We start from the raw sequence: 25678 nt of genomic DNA, 5'->3' as shown, positions 1-25678 counted from the left end.
TGCGGATAACTGTGCCTGTGTAAAACTACAGTAAAAACAAAAGTTACACTTAAAAACTTGTCTTCTGGGGCACCTGGGTGGCTCAGGGGTTGAGCATCTGCCCTTGGCTCAGGTCCTGATCTCCAGGTCCTGGGTCCTGGGATCGAGTTCCACATCAGGCTCCCTGCAGGGAGCCTGCTTCTCCCTCTGCCTGTGTCTCTGCCTCTCTCTGTGTGTCTCTCACAAATAAATAAATAAATAAAATCTTTAAAAAAAGATAAAATATGGGCAGCCCCAGTGGCCCAGCGGTTTAGTGCCACCTTCGGCCCAGGGTGTGATCCTGGAGTCCCGGGATCAAGTCTCATGTTGGGCTCCCTGCATGCAGCCTGATTCTCCCTCTGCCTGTGTCTCTCTGCCTCTCTCTTGCTCTCTCTGTGTGTCTGTCATAAATAAATAAAAAATATTTTTAAAAAAAAGATAAAATAAATAATTTGCCTTCTTTTCAGACACAATATGGCTGACTTCTTTAAATGAGCTAATATTTATTCAGAGAACAAGGTCTTTTGATAATTAAGCTTTTTGTTCAGAGGGACAGTTTACAAATTTTTGAGCTTGGGTAAAAGGTGTCCCCTCAAATCACAGTCATCTAAAGAGACATGAATTATTATAAGCAGGTCCACATCTTGTCAGAATGTAAACCCTTTCCTAATCCCCAACTCATTTCTTGTCTAATTATTTTAAGAGTCTTTTAGTTGTGCTATTTTTAAAGCAGAGCAAAGGGACACACGATTTAGCTGGAGGGTTTTTTAAGCCACTGATGCATTCAGTTTGATAAAAGTTAATCCCATATAAAATTACAACTATAATTTTATCCTGATGCTTTTCTTAGACTAGGCATAAGTCGGAAGACTTTTCATCAGGAAAGTGATGAGAGGAGATAGCTCTAGATAAAGCCTATCCGAGGCAGAGATCATCTAACAAGGGTAGTTACTAAGTATTAACCTAATTCAAGCCCAGAGCTTACCTCTACTCTGAGTGTGCCATAAATAATGAAGCATTCTATCTATTCCTTTTGACAGATAGCATTGTGGTCACAGTGCCTCAAGTAGATGGTGTTTTTTTTCTCTACTCTGTTTAATTCTGATCCATTTTCTTCTGTCCTTGGTCAAATAATATACCATCTATCTTATTGTCAAGGTGATAACACACAATATTATCTCTATACTCCAGCACATATGAGGACTGAGAAAATAACAATCAAAAAATATATTTTGGCAGTCTACACTCAAACTTTTATTATAACTGAAGTCCAAGTAACTGAACTCTTCAAATGGCCAGATTTTTGTTGTTGCTGTAACATCTAGCTTTTAGGAAAAGAGGCAAATGATAAGCCAATTTTAGGGATATACTGAAAGAAAAGTCCAAGGTGTGAAATGGAATCACTATTTACAGAGATAACGGTTCATATATTTTCCATTTACTATCCTGGAAAATAAGATGCTAAGGAGTATACAGTGATCCCCAAACACAGTAAGGTCGTTCTTCAAAAATATATCATACTGTGGGGCACCTGCCCAGTTGAGTCAGAAGAGCGTGTGACTCTAGATCTCAGGGTTTTGAGTTTGAGCCCCACACTGGGTGGAGAGATTACAAAAAAGTAAACAAGCAAACAAACTTTAAAAAAATATCTTATACTGTACTTTCTAAGAAAAACGGACTAATGCCTCAGATTCATCTATTTGTTCAATGAATACTGACAACATCTACTGTGTGTCAAACACTGTTGTGGGTGAGAAGGATATAGCACTGAACAAAAGAATATACTTCCTGGCCTCATGTGGCTTACATTCCAGTGGGGAGAGAAAGACAAGCAAAATATATGAGAGGCCAGATACTGATAAGTGGTATGGAGAAAGATATTCAATAAGAAGATTAAAACTATTACCAACATGTCTTTAGAGTAAATTAAGATTAAACAGGAATTTTTAGTATATACAAAATTTTACTACCCAAGAATGACAGAAATAACTGAGATGTTAACACAGTTTTAACAGAGGCAGAGCTGGTGTGCTCTATTCTTTTTTTTTTTCTTTTTTTTAGATTTTATTTATTTATTCATGAGAGACACAGAGAGAGAGGCAGAGACACAGGCAGAGGGAGAAGCAGGCTCCCCGTGGGGAACCTGATATGGGACTCGATCCCAGGACTGTGGGATCAGAACCTGAGTGGAAGGCAGATGTTCAACTGCTGAGCCACCCAGGTGTCCCTGGTGTGCTCTATCCTATACTACTACAGAAAAAAGTCATTTTGTTTAAAACCCACATAACTGATGGTAAACCTGAGTCCACCTTCACTTATTTTAGTTAACCAGTTTGTCATATTCTAGGACCATTTCTTATATCCCATTCCAACAAATGAATTAGATTAATTTCTCTTTCTAAATTTGGGACTTTTGGGCATATAACTTAATCCACAAATGCCTAGGTTTTAGGGGAATTGATAAATACTAGCAGTTCTCTTTTTATTAAGAAAGGTAAAAGACTAATTCAGCCCATATTCCAGTTTTTATATATCAGTTAGTTCCCAGAGGGAAAAGCATTTTTAATATTTTCCTGATTTCCTCTTATTTTTTCTATTTTCTCTTGCCAGTGAGTAGTGTGAGCAATATTTTTAGAGGTTCTAAGTACACGATATAAAAGTGAAAAGGAAGAGCTGAAACAAGCATATTTATGAATAGCTGCAGTTTTTCTAACATTCACTTTTGTCAGGTTGAAATCATAACTGTATCCTGTTACCTAAATGTGGCTGTGATGTGGGGAGAAGGGAACCACACAGAGATAAAGGGAATTCAATTTTAGAACTATAAGTGAATATGGGCCTGAATACATTTTAACAAAATCAAATCAATGTTAATTTCTACTGCCTTAAAGAATATTACCCAACTATTTTCCACTACCTTAAAATATAAAAAACACCACAGTTCCACTGTTCTTAAATTAGTATTACCATGAAAGATCTGAAGATTATAAAATCAAGAAAATTGCTTTTGTGATTACAATCCTCAACAGATCCACTGAATAAACTCCCAGACTTCTTAAAAGCTGTATTTGTTTTCCTCATTAATCAAAGTTCAAAACTAATGCTTTTAGCATATATGAAATAATTTTTCCCCACATATTTTACAAGGTGGTTTTCTAGTTACACCAAATACTTCTTCCATATTCACAAATGCTCTAATAATAAAACCGTTTCCTCTTCTAATATAGAAAAGTGATTTTTTTCTCCTTTTTAATTTTTTTTTTAATTTTTATTTATTTATGATAGTCACAGAGAGAGAGAGAGAGAGAGGCAGAGACACAGGCAGAGGGAGAAGCAGGCTCTATGCACCGGGAGCCCGACGTGGGATTCGATCCCTGGTCTCCAGGATCGTGCCCTGGGCCAAAGGCAGGCACTAAACCGCTGCGCCACCCAGGGATCCCCCTTTTTATTAATAAAGTTCCCCTTAACAAAGGCCACACTTACAGGTTTAATGGATTTCAACTATGTTCTTCATTGAGGACCAAGACACAGAAGGTACCTAAGTAAAAGTCAGTAACTCAGAAATATACACTTGATATTTTTTAAATTGTTTAAGTACCATAATGCCAGTTACATTTTATTCTAAGAAGTGCTATTTGGATATGAGGAAAATAAAATGCTTTTGTTAGAAGACAATGATCCGGCTTTCAGTATACTTGTGCTATTAAGGATAATAGGAGTTATCCTCTATTCATCACCCTATATACGATTACTCTATTCATGAAATATAAAAGTCTCAATGAAAAAATAGACAACAGAGATAATCATGAGCTGCAGAAGAGGAATTAAAACGCAGTGACAATTTACAGTGGTCCTGTCTTCATGCTCCTAATCCACAAATAGTAGAAGGGAAAAGGCTTCAGTGGGGTGACGTGCTTTTAACAGGTGGAAACACACCTGCATACACCGTGGCTAATCACAGTGATTCAGCTACGCAAGGCAACACAGCAAGCACCGCAATGGGCTTACTGGTTTGGCCACTTTTCTTGATTTAGTTGCAGTTTCAGACTCTAGGAGCCACCCCCCACCCCAAGTTCAAACAACAACACTGCAACCAGCTACTGCTTTGGAAAATCTCTCAGCAGAGAATTCTCCAGGGGGCTATTTCATCAGCCTGAGACTTCCAACTCTGCCGGGGAACAGGCTCACAGAGAGCTCCCTATCAAACAGCTCTGCCCTCAGTACTTTAGGCACTCCCCACGGGGTTTTGCTGGCCTGATTATGATTTATGTTCTTTCTCAGGCTTATCTTTCTGTGCCTGATGTAACCTCAAAAAACCTATTTGAAGCAAAATAATAAATTGTAGTAATTAGAATAAACAAAAACACGTATCTCAAGAGTACTTAAAGCAATCTCCATCAGATTTGGAGGCTGCACTGTGCCAAGCTGCCCTTAGAGGCATGAACTCCATGGCAGGCCACCTGTCACTTGCCCAGAGTTACATCCTGGGAAGAAAGCTGCTGAGCACAGAGGAGCCTGCCCTGGAAGCATGAGTAAAGTTACTTAACGCCTGTGTTACCCTTCTGTAAAGTGGAGAGGGGCGAAACAGTGCCTCCCCCATAGGACTGCTGAGGCTGAGGAGCAAAATAAGCCAAAATATCCAAAGCCCCTCCCTAAACAAGTGTCTCACACAAAATAACTACTCAAGTAATACTAGCTCCTATTGTCAGTTTTCAAGTCCCCTTAAACAGAAACTTTCATATCACATCTTTTTTACTATAGGAAAGTCTATACTTAACTATTTCCTTCACTAGCAGGGTTTTGTTTTGGGGAACTTATCCTGTTTTCTTTTTTCTTTCCTTTTAAAACAAATTATTCGAAAATACCAACACCTGCATCGCTTTTCTTTCTTTTCTTTTTTAAGACTTTATTTAGCGATACCTGAATGGCGCTCAGTGGCTCAGGACGTGATCCTGGGGTCGTGGGATCAAGTCCCACATCAGGCTCCCTACGGGAAGCCTGCTTCTCCCTCCCTCTGTCTCTGCCTCTCTCTCGTGTCTTTCATGAATAAATTTTTTTTTTTTAAGAGTTTAGGGTAGCCCAGGTGGCGCAGCGGTTTAGTGCCGCCTGCAGCCCAGGGCATGATCCTGGAGACCGGAGATCGAGTCCCATGTCGGGCTCCCTGCATGGAGCCTGCTTCTCCCTCTGCCTGTGTCTCTGCCTCTCTCTCCTGCTCTGTATCTCATGATTAAATAAAATAAAATCTTTTATAAAATAAAATAAATAAAATAAAATAAAATAAAATAAAATAAAATAAAATAAAATAAAGAGTTTATTTACTCATGAGAGACACACAGAGAGAAGCAGAGACACAGGCAGAGGGAGAAGCAGGCTCCCTACAGGGAGCCCGATGTGAGATTCAATCCCAGGACCCTGGGATCATGCCCCCAGCCAAAGGCAAATGCTCAACCACTGAGCCACCCAGGTGCCCCTGGATTGCTTTTCTTTAGGAAAATGACAATGGCTTGATGGAAAGCAGTGTAGTATTGAGGGGAAAATGCGAAAGCAAGAATGAAAGACCTGGGGATGCCTGGGTGGCTCAGCAGTTGAGCATCTGCCTTCCGGGGATCAAGTCCCACATCAGGCTTCCTGAATGGGGCCTACTTCTCCCTCTGCCTATGTCTCTGCCTCTGTCTCTCTGTGTCTCTCATGAATAAATAGATAAAAATCTTTAAAAACAAAAAAAAAAAGGAGTGAAAGACCTGAATTCTAGTTGCTGTCACTACTAGTTGCCCCAGCCAGGGACTAAAACGAGAACAGTGTACAATGAAGTCTCCATTCCAGTAGTGGGTGACACTTTATACAAATATTGTATAATTTTAGATGTAGTCTTAATTATTCAACATGCTTCATGTGTCTATGTTATCATACTGTAAAACAGAATTTAAGTGTTCTTTTCCATAAGTTGCCATTCAAACATAACTTTGACTTCAATATAGGTTCCAGTCAAAAAATTAAAGACAAGTCAAATAGGTACTTGTCTAAATATTATCTGTAAGTGCAAAATATGGGTGAATGAGAATTAAGGTTATTGGACACCTGGGTGGCTCAGTGGTTGAGCATCTGCCTTCGGCTCAGGGCGTGATCCCAGAATCCGGGATCAAGTCCCACATCAGGCTCCTTGCAAGGAGCCTGCTTCTCCCTCTGTCTATGTCTCTGCCTCTCTGTGTCTCTAACAAATAAACACATAAATCTTTTTTAAAAAGAGAGAATTAAGGTTATTTTCTAGATAATTCACACTCACCTGGCAGGAAGAGAAAGGACATTACAATGGTATCTTAACTCTCAGTGGGGTAGCCCTAAACTTGACTGGTTGACAGTAACATCTCAAGTCATATTTCTCCAATCCATTTTTTCTCAGTTTATTTCAACTAATGTGAATTTAGACAATGAAAAGGAAAATGGAAATGACTAAAGAGGGGTGCCTGGGTGGCTCAGTCTGCTAAACGTCTGCCTTGAGCCAAGATCATGATCCCAGAGTTCTGGATCAAGCCCTGCATCAAGCTCCTTGCTCAGTGGGGAGTCTGCTTCTCCCTCTTCCCCACTCATGCTCGCTCTCTCATGAAGAAAAGAAAAAGAAAAGGAAAAGGAAAAGGAAAAGAAAAAGAAAAAGAAAAAGAAAAAGAAAAAGAAAAAGAAAAAGAAAGGAAAGAAAGAGAAAGAACTGAAGAAAACTACTTAAAACTAGAGTTGCCAGTTAACAAGTGTCCTGCATCAGGACCTCCCCTTGGCCTGGTGCTGTCCATCATTGGTCTCTACTCCATCACTGAGATGGTGGGAGAAGGAAGGAAGTCCATTCCACTAAGGGATAAAGTAAACATGCAAAGTATCTAGTACAATGCTTGGCATCTAGTCAGTGTGCAGTAAATAGCTATCATTCATGTGCTACCATCTCACACATAGAAGCAGCAAAATCCAGAGAAGCTGGCTTTCTTGGGTCACACAGGTAGTGTACAGGGATTTGAATCCAAGTTCAAACGGTACCAAAACTCCACCTTGTTGCCTACACAACCTTGCTTTGCCAACTACAATTGAATCTAATGATACAAAGTTCAATCGGCTGAATATTCACATGACATCGATGGATTTGTCAAGTCAAAGTCTGAGCCAGCTACATAACCGTAACACAACTGAACAAACACAAATTCTTTTTATATTCACAAAGAAAATGAACTGCCACCAGCCAGCATGAAATTACTTGTACACTTTCTTAGCCTGCTCAGTTAAAGCTCATTCAAAATGTGATTACTGTGTCCTGTTTATAAATCTAAACCCCATATACCTTTTAGCGATCTCATCTGGGCAATCTACTACAGAAAGGTGGAAAAGTTATTCCTAATACATGTTGCTACTTCTCATATAGGATTTGTGACATGCATGGTCTCTTCTAGTGAAGTAAGTATCTTAAGCTAAGTCTTAAGAATTTAAGTTGCCTCTGGATATTCATTAAAAAGTAAAATATAAGTGACATTTATTTATGAACAAACGGCTCAGAGAACCAAACAGGAAACATCTGCTAAACCAGTATACTGTTAAGAAAGTAATATGAAGCAGCTCTTTCTGCCTATGGGTCCTGTCCCTGTGTTATAACAAAACTACCTTTTTGCACTTACCAAAGAGAGGTAAGTGATATTTAGGGGTGCCTGCATGGCTAAGTTAAGTGACCAAATCTTGACCTCAGTTCAGATCTTGATCTCAGAGTTGGGAGTTCAAGCCCTACATTGGGCTCCACACTGGGCATGGACCTACTTTAAAAAAAAAAAAAAAAAGTGATATGAGCAAAGGGAAAAAAAAAACTCACAATGTAGTGTGTGCTTGTCACAAAAAGATGAAATATAGGGTTCAAGAAGTGGCCAGTGAATTTGGTTAATGCATAAATGAGTCATCAATTCGTTCACTGAAAAATGGTCACACACCTATTGCTTTGGTGGGCATGAAGGTGCAGTCTGGTAAGGAAGAGGTGTAAAGAAGGAATTTCCATTCACAACCTCTTCCCTTTACTCCTTGAAAGGAGCTTTTCCCTCAAGAATAAAATGTCCTTGAAGTGCCCGGCTGGCTCAGTTGGTAGAGCATGGGATTCTTGATCTGGGGTTGTAAATTCAAGCTCCATGTTGGGTATAGAGATTACCTAAAAATTAAATCTTAAAAACAAACAAAAAAGGAGTAACACGTTTCAATGAGGAAACAAATACCTCAAACGGCCTTTCCTGAGATCTGAAGATAAAGATCATTCAAAAAGAACATTTGTGGGCACAGTCGGGGAGGGGTATACTTCAGAGGTAAATTATTCTCCTAAAAATACGAAGGTCTTGAATTGTTCACAAATATTCTATCCTATTAGCACCATTAACTGGAGAAAAAAGAAAGACCAAGGAAGAAAGTCCTATTAAGCTGAGAGCAGGGGAAAGACTGCTTCATCAAGAAGAGCCTTCTCGGCCCACAGCCTGGGTCATAAATGGATTGACAGAGGGGGTATCCACGAACCACTTGAAATTGTATGCAAAATTCTACAACCTCATCAGATTCTAAAGGGGCCCATGACCCCTGTAACTGTAAACCTCAAAGTTCAAGCATTAGTTTGACAGACACAAACTCAAATTCTGACTCTTCTGCTTATTAGCTGTATGGTCACCCAGATTAGCAGAGCAAATCACCCAATTTTTCAGAACCTCTGTTTCCACACTTTAAAATGGAAAAGTAATGCCTAATTCCATGTGAGGATTAAATGTGATAAGGCATATTAAGCTTCTAGCACAATAATGTTCATCCACCCAGAAGGGAGGGCAGTAGAAATCCACTAAAACCTCTAGTGTTATAAGGAATGAAATCTGAAGCTTTATACACCAAAGGAAATGACAGAACTTAGTGAGGAGCCCCAAACACCCTCCATTCCCTACGTCCACCATTTTGTAACTCAACTCACAAACCTCCGCACATGAGTAAATTCATACTTAGTTCCACATGGTGATAAGACTACACAACTGTGGCAGATTGTTGGCGAAAGCGATTCAAGGACCTCCCTAACATCTCTGAAGTGGAAAATCCAATACTGGGAGAAAAATATCTTAGACTATTAGCTCTTAAACTTATTAGAAATTAAGGGGATAGTTGAATACTACTACATTTCTTTAAATAAACAGGTTTCAAAAATCCGTAATAACCTGTGTGATGTTACTTATGTTAAAATGTGTAACATTTACATGTTTGTATTTATAATTCCTCTACTTATCTATATAGCTGGTTCTTTTATTTTTAACCCCATTTATTTTTTCAGTAATCTCTACACCCAACATGGGGCTCAAACCCACAACGGGGGATCAAGAGTCACATGCTTTCCCAAACAGAGTCAGCCACGTACCACTATATGGCTAGTTCTTATCTAGACATGGCGGACTCTTGACTTCAGCTCCAGTCACAATCTCAGGTTCATAGAATTGAGCCCTCCATTGGGCTCCACACTCAGTAAGGAGTCTGAGATTCTCTTTCTTTCTCTGCCCTTCCCCCAATACTCACTCATGCTCTCTCTAAAATAAATAAATCTTAAAAAAAAAAAAAAAAAGGTAACAGAAAACCTAAAAATCAAGAGAAATCCTTGCTCATTTTAATCAGTTTTGGAGGCCAATCTAAATTTTATATTTACTAGTTAACCAAAGATATTTACTGATACTTGTCTATACATCAATTTTATTTGATTTATAACCTACACACCTGAATTAATAAATATTCAGCCCAAAAGGTTGAAAAGTTTGCAGATACTATACTTTTATCTTACACATATTTCAGTTATTTTTAGAGTCCAACTGAAAACAGCTAGTGCAGAAGGAAATACGCATGAAATTCTTGAGGTCTACTCAGATAACAGTCAAGATAAGGTCAGTGGATATTTGGAATACCTAAGACACTAATTTAAAATACACTCCAATGGCCAAGAACACTTTCTCAAGTTGTGCTTGAGAGTAATGGTTTGCATTATATGCTTGATTCCTCTCTATACCAACAAATCCTTTAGCTAAAAAATTTCCCCATCAGTCAGAAAACATTATGGGAACAATCTGTTCCAAAGAAGTTGACATTCCCATGATCTGGCAATCTTACCTCAGGGAGTACCTTTTACTCAAAGTCCCTGGTAATTTTCTAAGTGTTTCAGAAGAAGCCACAAAGTGAAAAAGAAATAAAATTCTAAAGAAAAAGGTACTTTTCTACCTATGTTCAGTTTTATACATGTTCAACTCTCTCCAGGAAATAAAATCATAGAGCAAATAAAGGCCGACTTAACTGAGCTGCTGTCTATGCTTATCAATGTAAATTCAAAACAAGAACCTTAATTTTTAAACTAGACATTTTTTCAGCAACGATGTACCATTAGGTACAAGGCACTATTACAGACACAGGTGATATTAAGTCCTACTCTGATAGAGCTTATATTCTAAAAAATAAAAACTTGGCATATGTGTGATGGACTTCGAATACAACTAAAAAATTTTTTTCTGAAGGTGTGTGATAAACCACCATAGATTAACCAAGTATCCGGCAGCCCTGGTGGCTCAGCAGTTTAGCGCCGCCTTCAGCCCAGGGCGTGATCCTGGAGACCCAGGATGGAGTCCCACATCAGGCTCCCTGCATGGAGCCTGCTTCCCCCTCTGCCTGTGTCTCTGCCTCTCTCTCTCCTCTCTGTGCTTCTCATGAATGAATAAATAAAATCTTTAAAAAAAAAAAAAAAGATTAACCAAGTATCAAAGCCTAATTACAATCTTAAAATGAGAAGCCACAGGAAAAACTTCTAAATTTTGCTCAATTTTTCACCTGAAGGCTTAGTACTAATCTCAACTTTAAAACTGTAGTTATGAGGGGATGCCTGGGTGGCTCAGAGGTTGAGCGTCTGCCTTTGGACCAGGGCGTAATCCTGGAGTCCTGGGATCGAGTCCCACATCGGGCTCCTGCATGGAGCCTGCTTCTCTCTCTGCCTACGTCTCTGTCTCTGTCTCTGTCTCTCTGTGTCTCTCATGAATAAATAAATAAAATATTAAAAAAAAAAAAACTGTAGTTATGTACGCTCACCGTATATGTAGCCAATGAGGATACCCCTTCCCCCATACACACGGAAAACGCTCAGAAATAGCAGTGTTATAAAGCTGACACATAATGTTATCACAGCAAAAACATGAAAAATTATCTTCAAAAGAATCCATAAGAATCCTGGCTGGCTGAATCGGTTGAGCATGTGACTCTTAATTTCAGGGTCATGAGTTCAAGCCCCACATTGGAGGTAGGGAATTACTTAATAAATAAAAGTTTGTTTTTGTTTTCGTTTTTTATTTTTTTTATTTTTTTTTTAATTTTTATTTATTTATGATAGTCACACAGAGAGAGAGAGAGGCAGAGACACAGGCAGAGGGAGAAGCAGGCTCCATGCACTGGGAGCCCGATGTGGGATTCGATCCCGGGTCTCCAGGATCGCGCCCTGGGCCAAAGGCAGGCGCCAAACCGCTGCGCCACCCAGGGATCCCTTGTTTTCGTTTTTTAAAGGCCTCCAAGGGTTGGTGCACTTGCCTGGTTCAGTTCCTATGGTATGCGACTTTTTTTTTTTTTAAAGATTTTTTATTTATGTATTTATGAGAACATAGAGATAGGCAGAGACTCAGGCAGAGGGAGAAGCAGGCTCCATGCAGGGAGCCCAACGTGGGACTCAATCCTGGGTCTCCAGGATCCCACCCTGGGCCGAAGGCGGCACTAAACCGCTGAGCCACCAGGGCTGCCCTGGTATGCGACTCTTGATATCAAGTCTTCAGTTTGAGCCCCATGTTGGGCATAGAGATTACTCAAAAATAAAAAAAAATTTAAAAATTAAAAAAAGCTTCTAGAGTGTTTTAAGTTCCATTTCCTAACTGGACATTTAAAATCTTAGACGCCTGGGTAGCTCAGCAGTTGAACATCTGCCTTCAGCTCAGGTCATGATCCCAGAGCCCTGGGATCAAGCCCCAGGTCAGGCTCCCCGCTCAGCAGGGAAACTGCTTCTCCTTCTCCCTCTGTCACTCCCCACCCCCTGCCCCGCTTGTGCCCACTCTCTCTGTGTAAAATAAGTAGATAAAATCTTTAAAATAAATAAGTAAACAAATAAAATCGTAAAAGAAAAACAAAACAAAACACCCCACCAACCATGTATGAATTTAAGCTGAATAAGGGCTTTATGACAAAGGAAGGTATCTTGTAAGAAATAATAGCTTGCAATGAATCTAATTAAAACCCATGATGACATGATAAAAATATGATTATCAAATGTGATATAAGATTATTTTTTTAAAGATTTTATTTATTCATTCATGAGAGACACAGAGAGAGAGAAAGAGGGGCAGAGGCACAGGCAGAGGGAGGAGAAGCAGGCTCAAGGAAGGGAGCCCGATGCGGGATTCGATCCTGGGACTCCAGGATCATGACCTGGGCGAAAGGCAGGCGCTAAACTGCTGAGCCATCCAGGAATCCCGATATAAGATTTAAAAAGAATCCTTGAGGAGCATGTGCTGGCTCAGTGGGCTAAGTGTCTATTATCTCAGCTCAGGTCTTGATCTCCAGGTCATGAGTTTAAGCCCTGCATTGGTCTCCACGCTGGGCATGGAATCTAGTTAAAAAAAAAAAAAAAAAAAAAAAAACACCAGAAATTAAGTATGTTGGCTAACTGAATTTAAATAATAAATAAATAAAAATAAATAAATAGGGGATCCCTGGTGGCACAGTGGTTTGGCGCCTGCCTTTGGCCCAGGGCGCAATCCTGGAGACCCGGGATCGAATCCCATGTCGGGCTCCCGGTGCATGGAGCCTGCTTCTCCCTCTGCCTATGTCTCTGCCTCTCTCTCTCTCTCTCTGATGACTATCATAAATAAATAAAAATTTAAAAAAATAAATAAAAATATAAAGAATCTTTGAGAAAGACACACCCTGAAAAAAAAATCTTAATGCAAAATTTCAAAATACTTTTTTTTGTTGTTTTTAATCATAGGTTGAGGGCAAGAGGGAAGAAAGAGGCGAATAGAGAAATATAAACCTACTGAAGTCCTGTTGGTTTTGGGAGGGGGAGCAACGAAGTAGTGACACTGTACAAATTAATTTCAAGTTGCATGAAAAAGGTTCAAATATGACTGCTAAATTACTACAGTACACTAAAATTTTAAGTTTAATAACATAAAAAGTACCAGTGGCCACTACACTTGTTTTTACTGTAAGAACATTTTATGAATAAACACTGTTTCTTCCATTTACTAAGAGAATACAAGATATTTACAAAGGAATCAATCTGAAGAGAAGTTGGTCAGTTACAACATACAGGTGGGCATCACGCTTGTGAGAGCTTCTCACAAACCAAGCCCTCTACTAAATGTTTTTCATCTAACACTGAATCCTCACAGCCCAATCCACAGATGAAAAACAGTAGACTTGAAAAATTCCAACTCCAAATATAATTGGACAAAAGCACTTTTTAAAAAATGTTATTTTATTGTAAAAGTTCTTTTCTCAGTCTCATGTTGCCTTTTTCCAGGTAAGACAACTTCATCTATGTGAACTATTATAAATGAAGGAGAGACATGCATAAAGTAGACAGGATGTCTGACTTATGAATTATGTAATGATGTGGTGTCACTTGGACTGGATCACATAACTGATAGGTTATAGAACTAATAAATGGCAGCACTGGGGTCCAAACTCGAGTTTTTCTTTTTCTTTTTTTTTTTAAGATTTTTAAAAATGTATTTATTCACGAGAGACACAGAGAGAGGCAGACACACAGGCAGAGGGAGAAGCAGGCTGCCCGTGGGGAACCTGATGCGGGACTCAATCCTGGGACCCCAGGATCACGCCCTGAGCTGAAGGCAGACGCTCAACCACTGAGCCACACAAGTGTCCCCAAACTCGAGCATCTCTGATTCAACTTGCAAATGTCTTAACTACTATATTAAAGAGTGTTCTCTAGAGGCAAATAAGGGCCACTGCCCAGAAAGGATACCCATACTCGAAGGAACTTATTTGGTACCAGAGGCAGCACCATTCCCCTTATGAAGATAGGGAAGGTTTTTGGTTCCATACTCACTAAGTAACTTCTAGTTTATGCTGGCTCCCATATGGCCTGCCTACAGGGAGAACATGGCCTGGCCAGGGAATATACATACTTGGGACTGTTGGTGGTTCCACATCTCACTGTAAATTACTAAACTGGCAACCTGCTTTTACATATCCTTCTCAGGGAGTTAGGGGTAACACAGGTCTTATTCCCAAAGACAACAGATTTTTAAGCTGAACCACCTCACTTTAAACTGTGCTGATTCTATCAAGATGACACTGCCCCGTGGGAGCAGCTGTGCCCAGCTGACACCCTTCTGTCTCACCACCTCCATCAAAGTTTTATAACATATACTTTCCAAACTGGAAAGTTTTCTAATTCCCTTTAAACTCTACAAAGGCTTTCACAATCTCTCTTGAAAACGTGTTATGAAACTCAGAATGAATGATATGCAGAGAATTTCTCCAGCTCTGAGAAGCTGTTGCTATAATGAACAGCAATATTTTCCTGTGGGGATAATGTTTCTCCATCTTTAAAAGTCACTTTCCACAGCTCAAATATGGTGAATTTGGAAAAAGTTCATCTAAGTTAACTAAATTGCAAACAAGTACATTAACCTTGCTGCTTGTAGTTTCTTTTATTTTTTTAAAGACTTTATTTATTCACGAGACACACAGAAAGAGAGGCAGAGACACAGGAAGAGGGAGAAGCAGGCTCCATGCAGGAAGCCCGATGTGGGACTCGATCCCAGGACTCCAGGATCACACCCTGGGCTGAAGGCCGCGTTAAACCGCTGAGCCACCCAGGCATCCCACTGCTTGTAGCTTCTTAATATGTTATAAGATATCTTAGATATTAAAAAAAAAAAAGAAGACTAACAAACATATACCCACACATGCAGCTTAAGAAATAAAATACTACGGATACAGTTGAAGCCTCTGGGTAGTGTTGTCATGGTATTTTTGTGTAGCCTTTGCCATTATAGAAGTAAAATAGTATTCGATTAAGCAAGTAGACTTTTTCTCTCCCAGGTGCAATCTGGGCAGTAGTAGTGATTATCAGCCAAATCCATCTTTTATGATAATTCTGAGTCTGATTGATGGGAGAATAGTGCAAGGTGACAAAACATCAACAGCTCTTGGTATGAATCTCATATGCATGGACACAATGTCAGAACAGGTGTCGCCCTGACTCGGACTTTCTGAACAGTCGTTGGTCAGATTAGGCCTGAGGCTTGAGCCCTCTGTTTATATGCTACAGAGAAGAGCTTCTGGAGCTTTGAAAGGAAGAGTCTGCTTGCTATACAGACTAGCTTCCTAACCATGACTCTCATTAAATACTGGAAATGTTGGGATAGTCTGTCCAAGGCTAAGACATTTTCTAGGGTTCGTGCCTGTTTCCTCTCAAAGCACTCTATTCTTGTGCTAAAAATCAGTCTCATTATGTATCCACAGCAGGGTGAAGGTGTTTGTTCCCAGGTATGATAACCTCAAACAAGTAATGATAATTTCCCTGGACTTCCTGACCAACAGAGGAGGAAAGCAATGTGGGCGCAGTGCAGCCTGTATTTATTGAGCACATTCCATGCCTGGTATTCTGGCTACAAAAATAAATTAACCACAGTTCCTCAAGAAGTTGATTCTGTGGTGGCTATGCATAGACCTGGTGCATAAGAAAGAAATGATGGAAAAAAAAAAAAAAAAGAAAGAAATGATGGAAGAGAACCAAAATTTTAAAAAAGGAAAAATGGGTGATGGAAGCAAAAAATATGTAATAAACACAAGCAAGCAGAGCGAGTCACTGAGGCAGGCTGTGCTGGTTTACTTTCTCCTATTTTGTGCTCCATTCCAGTTTCTTCCTAACTCTCTTGGCCTCCTCTATTCAACCCTGAGGGGTCCGCTACATCTTTCTCTCTCCTAGACAGCCTCATGGCCTCTCCCACCTTTGATGAACTGACCTAGGCAGATGATTCCCAAATCCTTCCCCCTAGCTGGGCTCCAAGCCTGCACATGCCTCCACAGGCTCAACATCTCCAACTGGCATCTCTGAGCACTTCCCGAACTGATCTCACCATACACCTCTCCCTCTGCCCCTCAAACCTACTCTTCCTTTAATGCTTCCTCTCCCAGTTACAGACTCCACCATTTACTGGAACCCTCAGTATCAACCTGGACCTTCTGGCTAGCCCTCCTCCACACTTGGCAGGTAGGTCCTGAGTATCTCCAGATTCCAGCCACTTCCCTCCATTCCCCTCCAGATCCAAGTGACTATCACCTGCCCCACAAATACTCTTTTTACTTGTCCTCCAGAAGGCCTGCTCTTCAAAAAACAATCACCAAACCCCATTCAAAATCCTTCGCTAGGGGATCCCCAGGTGGCTCAGCGGTTTGGCGCCTGCCTTTGGCCCAGGGCGCAATCCTGGAGTCCTGGGATCAAGTCCGGTGTCAGGCTCCCGGCCTGGAGCCTGCTTCTCCCTCTGCCTGTGTCTCTGCCTCTCTGCCTGCCCGCCCCCTCTATCAATCATGAATAAATAAATAAACTCTTTAAAAAAATAAAACAAAAAATAAAATCCTTCACTAAAAATATAATACTAATAATAAAATGAATGAATGAATGAATAAAATAAAATCCTTCACTAATGGGGCACCGGGCTGGCTCAGTCAGAGGAGTGTAAGAATCTTGATCTTGGGGTCCTGAGTTCAAGCCCCATGTTGGGTGTAGAGATTACTTAAATAAAATATAGTCCTTCACTAGCTTCCATACTACTTTCAGGACAAACCCAAACCCCTTAACAAAAACCCAGCTTTATTGATTCTGTTACCAGCTTTTCCTCTCCCCACCTGAGGCTCCAGGTAGATCACCTGCCTCGGGTCTTTGGCCTGCAGTTCCTTTGTTGGAACAGTCTTGTCCAGCCTTGGACAAATTCCACCCTGCACCATCCCTGTCCTCTCTGCTGCCTCACCCTATTGTTTACAGCACCCTTTATTTTTCCTATCATAGCATGGATCAGGGTTATTTTCTTAATGGTGTCAATACTAGCATGAGCTCCTACTACATATATCCTTGGCACGTAACACCTCTTTAATATGGAATAATCAAATGATTCTTAATAGTCACAGGGGACACAGTTTATCTATTCCTAACATTTTATGCACTATGACAATGGGATTTCCAGTTAGCAATATAACCTGAGCATTTACAGGGAATAACCAGTTTCTCCATCTTTCTCTTATCCTAGAACCAACCAGCCAAAGACAGGAAAGCTCTTAACTGTAATTAGAGCCCTTTTCTTCACTAGGCCTTACATAGTAATTACGCCTTACATAGCATCTTAAATTTAAGACATTATGTGGATCTTTGAGGACTCCACAACTTCCTACAGACAAGATTAGGGGTTTTCCAAGACAAACCTCCCTATGATAACTATAACACTGTTATTAGCTCTTTGGCTTCAGGACACCTAACTGGTTTAGTGGGAAGAGCATGTGATTCTTGATCTTGGGGTCATGGATTCAAGCCTCACATTGGGTATAGAAATTACTTAAAAAAAAAAAAAAAAAAAAAATTAAAAGAAAAAGACAAAGTTATTAAAAAAAAAAAAAAGTGCTGGCTTTACATGCACTTTACATCACACAACCGCTCTTGAGCATTATCCCCATGGTTTAGATCAGGGAACCAGAGCCCAAAGTTATAGTAGTCACATAACTAACTCATCCAAGGTTAAACAGCCAGTTGGTGAGGAAACCAGAATTCAAGCTCAGACAATATAACTTTACAATCTTGGCGTGGTCTGTGCAAAAGAGTCAGTGAATGAAAAGCCAGTAAACTGTACTAGATCAGAAGGACACAGTTGGGATTATATTAGAAAGGGGGGACTTGGGGATCCCTTGGTGGCGCAGCAGTTTGGCGCCTGCCTTTGGCCCAGGGTGCGATCCTGGAGACCCGGGATTGAATCCCACGGGCTCCCGGTGCATGGAGTCCTGCTTCTCCCTCTGCCTGTGTCTCTGCCTCTCTCTCTCTCTCTCTATCATAAATAAATAAAAATTAAAAAAAAAAAAAGAAAAGAAAAAAAAGGAAGGACTTGGATAATCCTGGATGCATTACTATTTGCTTTTGGATTACATTTTAAGGGAGCCAATACAAGCATTTTCAAAACTTGGGCACTCTTTGTGATCTTACGGGGTACACCCCAAAGAAAGACCCCTTGCTCTAAGACCTCTTGCTCTGTATCTATTCCTTCTTCCCAGGGAGGGGGAACTTGCAAACTCCGACATCATGGCCAGGGACCTCCCTGGAGAACACAGGGGGCAGCGTGCATTACAAGGCACAAAGCCAGGCTAAAGACGCCTACAGCCTTTTTTTTTGGGGGGGGGGAGGGGGGGCTCACCTCTCGCAGCTCCAGTCTCTGGGCCACAGCTTCCAGGCTCTCCTGGCCAGTGCTCTCCACAGACAGCGTGAACTCCACAAACTCGTTATTGAGCAGCTGGATCCGGGCCACCAGGCAGCTCTTGCTGGACACCGTGTAGCGCCGGGTGCGTTTCAGTTTCAGTCCGAACGGCAGGGGCATCTTCTCCTCCGTCCGAGCGCGGTGGACAGGTCAAGCGGGCAAGGCACCGCCACCAATCGGGTGGTGGGGACGGCGGGAGAACAAGATCCTCTCCCGCCGGGAGGAGTCCTGGACAGTCTCCGGCTGCTCACCCAGCAGCAGCTGCTGCCGCCATCAAAAGGCAACCGGGTCCCCAAAGGCCGGGTGGGGGGAGCATCCACGCCAGTGCTGGGGACAGACGGACACCGGTTACAGGGGCCAGGGCAACTTCTGACCTGTCTGTATTTGTATGCCCCTCCCCCACCTCCACCTCCACCTCTTGAGTTTTTTAAAAATAAAATTAAAAAAAAAAAAAAAGATCACTAAAGCCCTATCCAAAGAGCAAGCTCCCCCCACTGCGTCCTGGATAAAGAAGGTATTACCAGGACCTGGGCGGCCAGGGAGGGAGTCCACCACCCGGCTCCGGCCCTCGTGGAAGCCTTCGGAGAACGCGAGGCACCTCCGGGCCCAAGCGGATCGCGGCTGGGGCTACCGGGCCGCCCAACTCGGCAGCCGCCCTGTAGGGGTTCCGCGCTCAAGCTCCGCGGGTGTTTTTTTTTTTTTTTATCCTTAACTTTGCTGGCTCCCTAAAGCGCCAGGTGTGGGGTGCTTGAGTCCCTAACAGGAGATGAGGTGCGCAAGGACACCTCCCAAAGCGCTAAGCAAGCCCCGTGAGACACGGGGACCCTGCACCCCCGGGGGGGGATCCCCGGGAACTTCTGGCAGCCGCGAGGTCCAGGGAGGCGAAACGCCCCCCACGCGCTCGCAGGGCCGCTGCGGCTCCGCAAACGTCTACGTCACCAAACTGATCGATCGATTCACAAGCCCGAAGGACGCCAGGAATGCGGGTTATCCGATTACCACCCGAAGCACGGACGTTCGGCAAAGGGCGGCCCCGGCTTCCCCGCGGATGGGGCCGCCGGGAGGGGCGGCGGGCGTGCGCCCCAGCAGGGCCGCGGCCCGGAAGCCTGAAGCACCATCCTGGGTTCTCCAGGGGCGGCCCGGGCTGAGCGAGCCCGGCGGGCAGAGGCAATGGACGCCCCGGGACCTCGCGCTCGGACTCAAACCCCCCGCCCCCGGCGCGCGCAGCGTCCTCCCCGCCGCGTTGCCCCGGCCAACGCGCAGCCTCAGGAGTCCCGGAACGCTCCGCCCGCCGCCCGCGTTTCCGGACGGACGCGCGACGGAAGGACCAGCCCCTGCTGCTCCCCCCCCCCCCTCCGCGGGACCGAACGTTTCAAGAGCCCCCCCCCGCCCCCCGCCCAGCTCGAGCCCCACGGAAGGGGGCGGGGCCGGGGCGGGGTCGGTCCGGCTCCGGGCTTGCAGCCTCGGGACGCGCACACGCCGCCCCCATAACGTGACTTACAACGTTTCTGAGCACACCTGTTGCTGGTAACTGCCGGGCTTGGAGCAAACAGCGTGAGCGGCGGCGATGGGGGGTCGGGGGGGTCACACTGCCTGGGGGTTTTTTTTCTCCTCCTCCCCGCACCGGCCAGCGAGTCAACAAAATCCCGGGACGGTTCCCACCCTTTGTTTTTCTTTCTGAGCGGAGGCCGCCTCGTTCGACTGGTGGCTGAGAACCGTCGAGCGAGGCTCGGCCGCGGCTGGCTACCCTGAACTTGGCCGGGAACCGCACGCGGGGGCGGGGGCGGGGGCGGGGGCCTCCATCCTCTCCCCTGCGAGACGCAGAACCCAGGCCAGGGAAGGAGCGGCTGTAGCTCAGCTGCGCCCTGGGCACGGACCCCAGGTTCCTCCTCCCCAGGGCTCCGCTCTTTTCCGCTTTTCCTGCGTCTGCGTTTCAAGAGGCGATGGGCGCAGCTATTCCACTGGGCTCTGCCAAAGTTACCGTTTTGTAATTCCATTCCACAAAAGTGTCTCGCGTCCCTGAGGACGAGGCAGCCTAGTGGGCAGTGTGAGAAATCTAAGATGAGCCGAACCCTAAGCCGTCGCTGCCCTTAAGGAGATGACACGCGAGCTATAATTACATACAGGGCTGCATCTCGAGTAAGGACCCAGCCACCGCTTCCTCTGTTTCTGTTTTCGTGCATTGGTCGGTGGTGTTTTGCTTTTTGCCCTTGGAGTTCTGGTTATGCCCACGTGGCCAGAAAAATTAAAAACAAGGACTAGAGGAAGAAGGCCAAAGGAAGGGGGGAAAAAAGGAATACTTAAAGGGCTGTTTTAAACAACAGCTTTTGCTGAGTACCTTCTATGAGTAAAAGCACCATACTAAAGGGGGTGTGTGTGACATAAGTATTATTAAAAGAATCTTCACTTGCAGTTTTCCTTTTTTTTTTTTTTTGGTGTTTTAAATGCTCTTTGCTATGTCAGGGTATAAACTAAATATAGTTGAGGCAAAATAAAAAAAAAAAGTCATGAGATGAGAACTTTAATAAGTTTTTGACTAGAAAATTGCCTGATAAGCCATCAGTGTTTTGTATGATACAAATATTAAGAGATTATATATATATATATGACATACCACATATACTACATAAATACCTTTCTGAGATGAGGTGGTGGATTTCAATTTTATATACAAATTAGGGTAACGAAAAAAATGGGACAGGTTAAGTAGTGTGATGAAGGGAAGATATTGCATATATGCAGAGGAAAGATTAATGTTTGTATTGAGTGTTCAAATATGGTGGATTCTTCATTACAAGGAAAGACCTATGCCTTGAAGGCAGATATTACAGTATACAACTTAATTATTAACTTAAGCTCTGATTAAACAAATGCAGAGTAAAACTTTGAGTTGTTCCTGATATTTGAAATGTTTTACATCAGATAAGAAAAACCAATGTTTCCTCTTTATTTTGGTAGATATTATAATGTGTCAGAAAAGTTGAGGGGTGAATATGGGTGTGGATATAAGGATGCATTTTTCCCCAAGATCTATCCACAAGAATAGCCTGCTTTCCGCGTATTTATATAAAACCTGTGTTAAAATAATACTGTTTAATAATTTAGATAATTATCAATGATTTACACATTTTAATTTTCAGTTTTCACTAGCAAATCATGTCAAAGTTATGAATGTTCCAATAGAGTAGAAATGTAAGTTGCTTTTTGGGGGGGGTCTGTTTCAGGTGTAAAATAATATGCAATAATTTGAAAGATCTGCAATTATAGCTTATCTAACTGCTAAAGAGATCATTCATAATTGGCTTTTGAAAGGAAAAGCTAGGAAACACTTTCTCTACAAAACCATTTTTGTATGTAGTAAGAGATACATGTTAAATTCTATTCCACTTTTCAAAAGGCAGTCTGGGGTATCTGTGAATTCATTTTAACGTTTTCATATTCCCTTTCAAAAGTTTCTCAAATACCCTGTAACTCTGAATCCTGTCGTCTCCACCCTTGCTAAGATCCTCCCCACATGTAATTTTGCCAAAGACACTCCAAAATAATCACAGGGGGTCTATGACATCTTTAGAGTAACATATAGATCTATATAGCATTTAAATCAAACATATTTCTCATGGACAATATGCGTAGATACTCGAGAATAAGATACCCTAGAAACAAAACACAACTACTATCAGAGTAAAATCACTGTCGTATCCCAAAGTCAAAAAAAAAATCTGCCAGCGGCTAATTAGGCGTTCAGCGGTCGTCAGGGCACACGGCGCGTTTCGAACGTGCCTGCGAGTGCACGCGGTGATTACGGGGCTTTCGCAGCGAAAGAGAGAAGACGTGCATGCCAAGGGCGGCCAGTCTAATCAGGATTTGCAGAAATCACAAGCCGGAATCTGCAGACCCAAGAATTCTTTTTTCCAGAGTAAACACTCTTTACTGCAAAACAAGTCATCACCAAACAATCCCTCCCCGCCTCGCCTCCTCGCCTAAGTTATTTGGCAAATCTTAATATTCCGAGAGGCACCCCCCCCCCAAAAAAAAATGCCTAGAAGACTGCTAGAAGCAAGCAGTCTGATGCAGAAGTAAGCGGCCGAGGAGGGCAGAAGTTCAAGCCCCCCGGTTAGCAGTGCAACGCCGCGGACCGCGGAGGAGCTGGGAGGGGAAGGCTTCTCCGGTCTTTGTTACGCTCCTGCCGCGGGGTCCGGGGGTCCGGGGGTCCGGGGCGGGCGGACGCGCTCCGGGGTCCCCGCCGGGCGACACGCCCCGCCGCCCGCCGCCCGCCGCCCGCCGCCCGGGCCCGCGCGCTCACCTGCTCCCGCTCCCGCATCCTCGGGGCCGCGCGCCCCGCTCAGCGCCCGGCCTCCCGGGGTCCCGCCGCGCCGCCGCCGCCGCCGCCGCCGCCGCCGCGCCCGCACGCCAGCCCGCGCCGCCGCGCGCTCATGGGGCCCGCGCGCCGCACTTCCTGTCTCCGGGAACCCGCGGCCCGCGGACCATTCCCCCGGGCAGAGTCCGGCGGCGGCGGCGGGGGCGGGGGCGGGGGCGGCGGCGGGGGTGGGGCCGCACCGACGCACCGACGGACGAACGCGCACGGGCCCGGGCGGCGGGGCGGGGGCGGGGGCGGGGGCGGGGGCGGCGGCCCTCCCCCGGGGGCGGGCGGATCCGGGGCGGCGGCCGCGGCGGCCCGTGACCTCAGAGAGTTGGAATGCGGGCGGCGGGCGGCGGGCGGCGGGGCGCGGGGGGGCGGGGGCGGGGGCGGGCGGACAGCTGCGCGGGGCCGCCGCCGAGGGGGCGCGCCGCTGCGCCTTTGCTCATGTGACCGCTTATTTTAAGGGCTTCCAAGGGCTTATTTTAAGCGCGGCTTTCGGTCAAAACGTGGGGAGGGGATGTTCGCGTGGTTCCAGGGCCCGCGGGACGCTGGTGTTGCCAGAGCGGTTCGTGCACCGGTGTGCGCTTCTGAGAGCAGCTCACAGATTCGAGGTCTTACTTCCGTGCACCTCCAAAAAAAAAAAAAGGAGCGTCTGCCTTGGGCTCAGGGCGTGATCCTGGGGACCCGGGATCGAGTCCCGCATCGGGCTCCCTGCAGGAGCCTGCTTCTCCCTCTGCCTGTGTCTCTGCCTCTCTCTCTCTCTCTCTCTCTGTCTCTCATGAATAAATTTTTTTTTTTTTTTAAGGTGGAAGAAACACTCTTAAGTACTGGGTGGGAAAGTCCCCAGGTTGATGTGCCTCAAACAACCTCTAGGTCTCCAAAAGAGCTGTATGCATGTGCAATACAGAGTAGAGCCATTCGGGATGGGGGCTCCACGGTCAAGCTGTCTAGGTTCAAATCTCAGCGCCAACACTCTAGCTGGGGAACCTTGTGCAAATTTCCTAACCTCTCTCTGTGTCGGCTTCCTCTCTTCTTTTTAATAGCTATGTTTTATTTTATTTTATTTATTTATTCATGATAGACAGAGAGAGAGAGAGAGAGGCAGAGACACAGGCAGAGGGAGAAGCAGGCTCCATGCACCAGGAGCCCGACGTGGGATTCGATCCCGGGTCTCCAGGATCGCGCCCCGGGCCAAAGGCAGGCGCCAAACCGCTGCGCCGCCCAGGGATCCCTGATCACTGTATTTTTAACCTGTTTTATTACTCAATTGGAATACCTAAGTGAAGGACTAAAACTATGTGACCCTAACAACCATGACCAAAGAGTTGTTTGACGTTTACCTGGCATGTGGTTTGAGCGACTGGAGCAGGGAAGCTTTTATTTTGTGCATTTTAATTTAAGTGATTTTTTAAAAAATACTGTTTCTAAGATTTTTTATTTTTTAATTTATTCAGAGAGGCAGAGACACAAGCAGAGAGAAAAGCAGGCTCCATGCCGGGAGCTTTACATGGGACTCGATCTGCAGTCTCCAGGATCACACCCCCGGCTGCAGGTGGCGCTAAACCGCTACACCACCGGGGCTGCCCAAAAATACTGTTTCTAGAAAGCTTTTTTGTGTTAAATTTTATTTAACTCTCATTTTCATCGACAATTAGCAGCCACTTATTGAGTCCTTACTGTGCCTAACTCATGGTCCCTGCACACAGAGGACTTCTGGTCTAGTGGAAGATGATGAACACACCTACACACACCACACATACATCATTGATGTATGAGCGCTATGAGAAAACAAATCCCAGGCAAGATTCAAGTCAAGCAATGGAGGTAAAAAGCAATTAAGATTACATGTGTTTCTGATAGAAAAAAATAATTCTGTTTGTAATTGAGGGGCACCTGGGTGGCTCAGTGGTTGAGCCTCTGCCTTTGGCTCAGGTCATGATCGGGGTCCTGGGATGGAGTCCCACATCAGGATCCCCGCAGGGAGCCTGTTTCTCCCTCTGCCTCTGTCTCTGCCTCTCTCTGTGTGTCTCTAATGAGTAAATGAATAAAATATATATATAAAAAAAAACTAGCTTCTTCAAAAAAAAAATTCTGTTTGTAATTGATATTTCAACAGGACACCATGAGGGGTCAAGTTGTGTGCGAGAAAAGAAGACATTAAAATAAACTCCTTGGGATCCCTGGGTGGCGCAGTGGTTTGGTGCCTGCCTTTGGCCCAGGGCACGATCCTGGAGACCCGAGATCGAATCCCACGTCGGGCTCTCGGTGCATGGAGCCTGCTTCTCCCTCTGCCTGTGTCTCTGCCTCTCTCTCTCTCTGTGACTATCATAAATAAATAAAAAAAATTTAAAAAAAAAAAAAATAAAATAAAAATAAAATAAACTCCTTAAAAAAATAAATAAATAAAATAAAATAAAATAAAATAAAATAAACTCCTTTTTTGATCTCCCAAGGTAGAAACATTGAAATTATGTAAGACTCTTTTCCCTTTCTTATCTCCAGCCTACCATGAAGATCTGATGTTTCCTCCTTTGCACCATCTCACAATTTCTTTTTTTCTCTCTACCTCGCCCCCTCCCACTTCCCAAAATTCTAAATCATCATTTTACATCCGGATTATTGCAACAAGGGTGGTCTAGCATCTAATTTCTCAGTTTTCTCTCCTTTTCATGCAAATACCAAGCTGATCTCTGTCTCAGGTTTATCACTCCCAATGGACACACACACACACACACACACACACACACACCCGCCAGGCTAGCTT

General features: G+C 43.9%; 1 protein-coding gene across 3 annotated transcripts in view; it reads right to left on the bottom strand.

The window, feature by feature from the left end:
- Window positions 1-22969, bottom strand: part of PTPN21 (protein tyrosine phosphatase non-receptor type 21) — a 79560-nt gene extending 56591 nt beyond the window's left edge. The window contains exons 1-2 of one of the 3 annotated variants that reach the window (XM_041758931.1): window positions 22858-22969; window positions 18495-18881 (exon numbers count right to left, since the gene is read on the bottom strand). In XM_041758931.1, coding sequence (XP_041614865.1) covers window positions 18495-18674 — 180 coding nt within the window. In that variant the 5' untranslated portion in view covers window positions 18675-18881; window positions 22858-22969. Of the gene's footprint in view, window positions 1-18494; window positions 18882-19075; window positions 19895-20072; window positions 20659-22857 lie in introns of those variants that run through there. The other 2 variants (XM_041758933.1, XM_041758932.1) reach the window with 2 other exon arrangements.
- Between the last annotated feature and the right edge of the window lie 2709 nt (window positions 22970-25678).

The sequence above is a fragment of the Vulpes lagopus genome, chromosome 6 (assembly GCF_018345385.1).
Source record: "Vulpes lagopus strain Blue_001 chromosome 6, ASM1834538v1, whole genome shotgun sequence".
Lineage (NCBI taxonomy): Eukaryota > Metazoa > Chordata > Mammalia > Carnivora > Canidae > Vulpes > Vulpes lagopus.
This window is presented reverse-complemented; position numbering and strand designations above follow the sequence as displayed.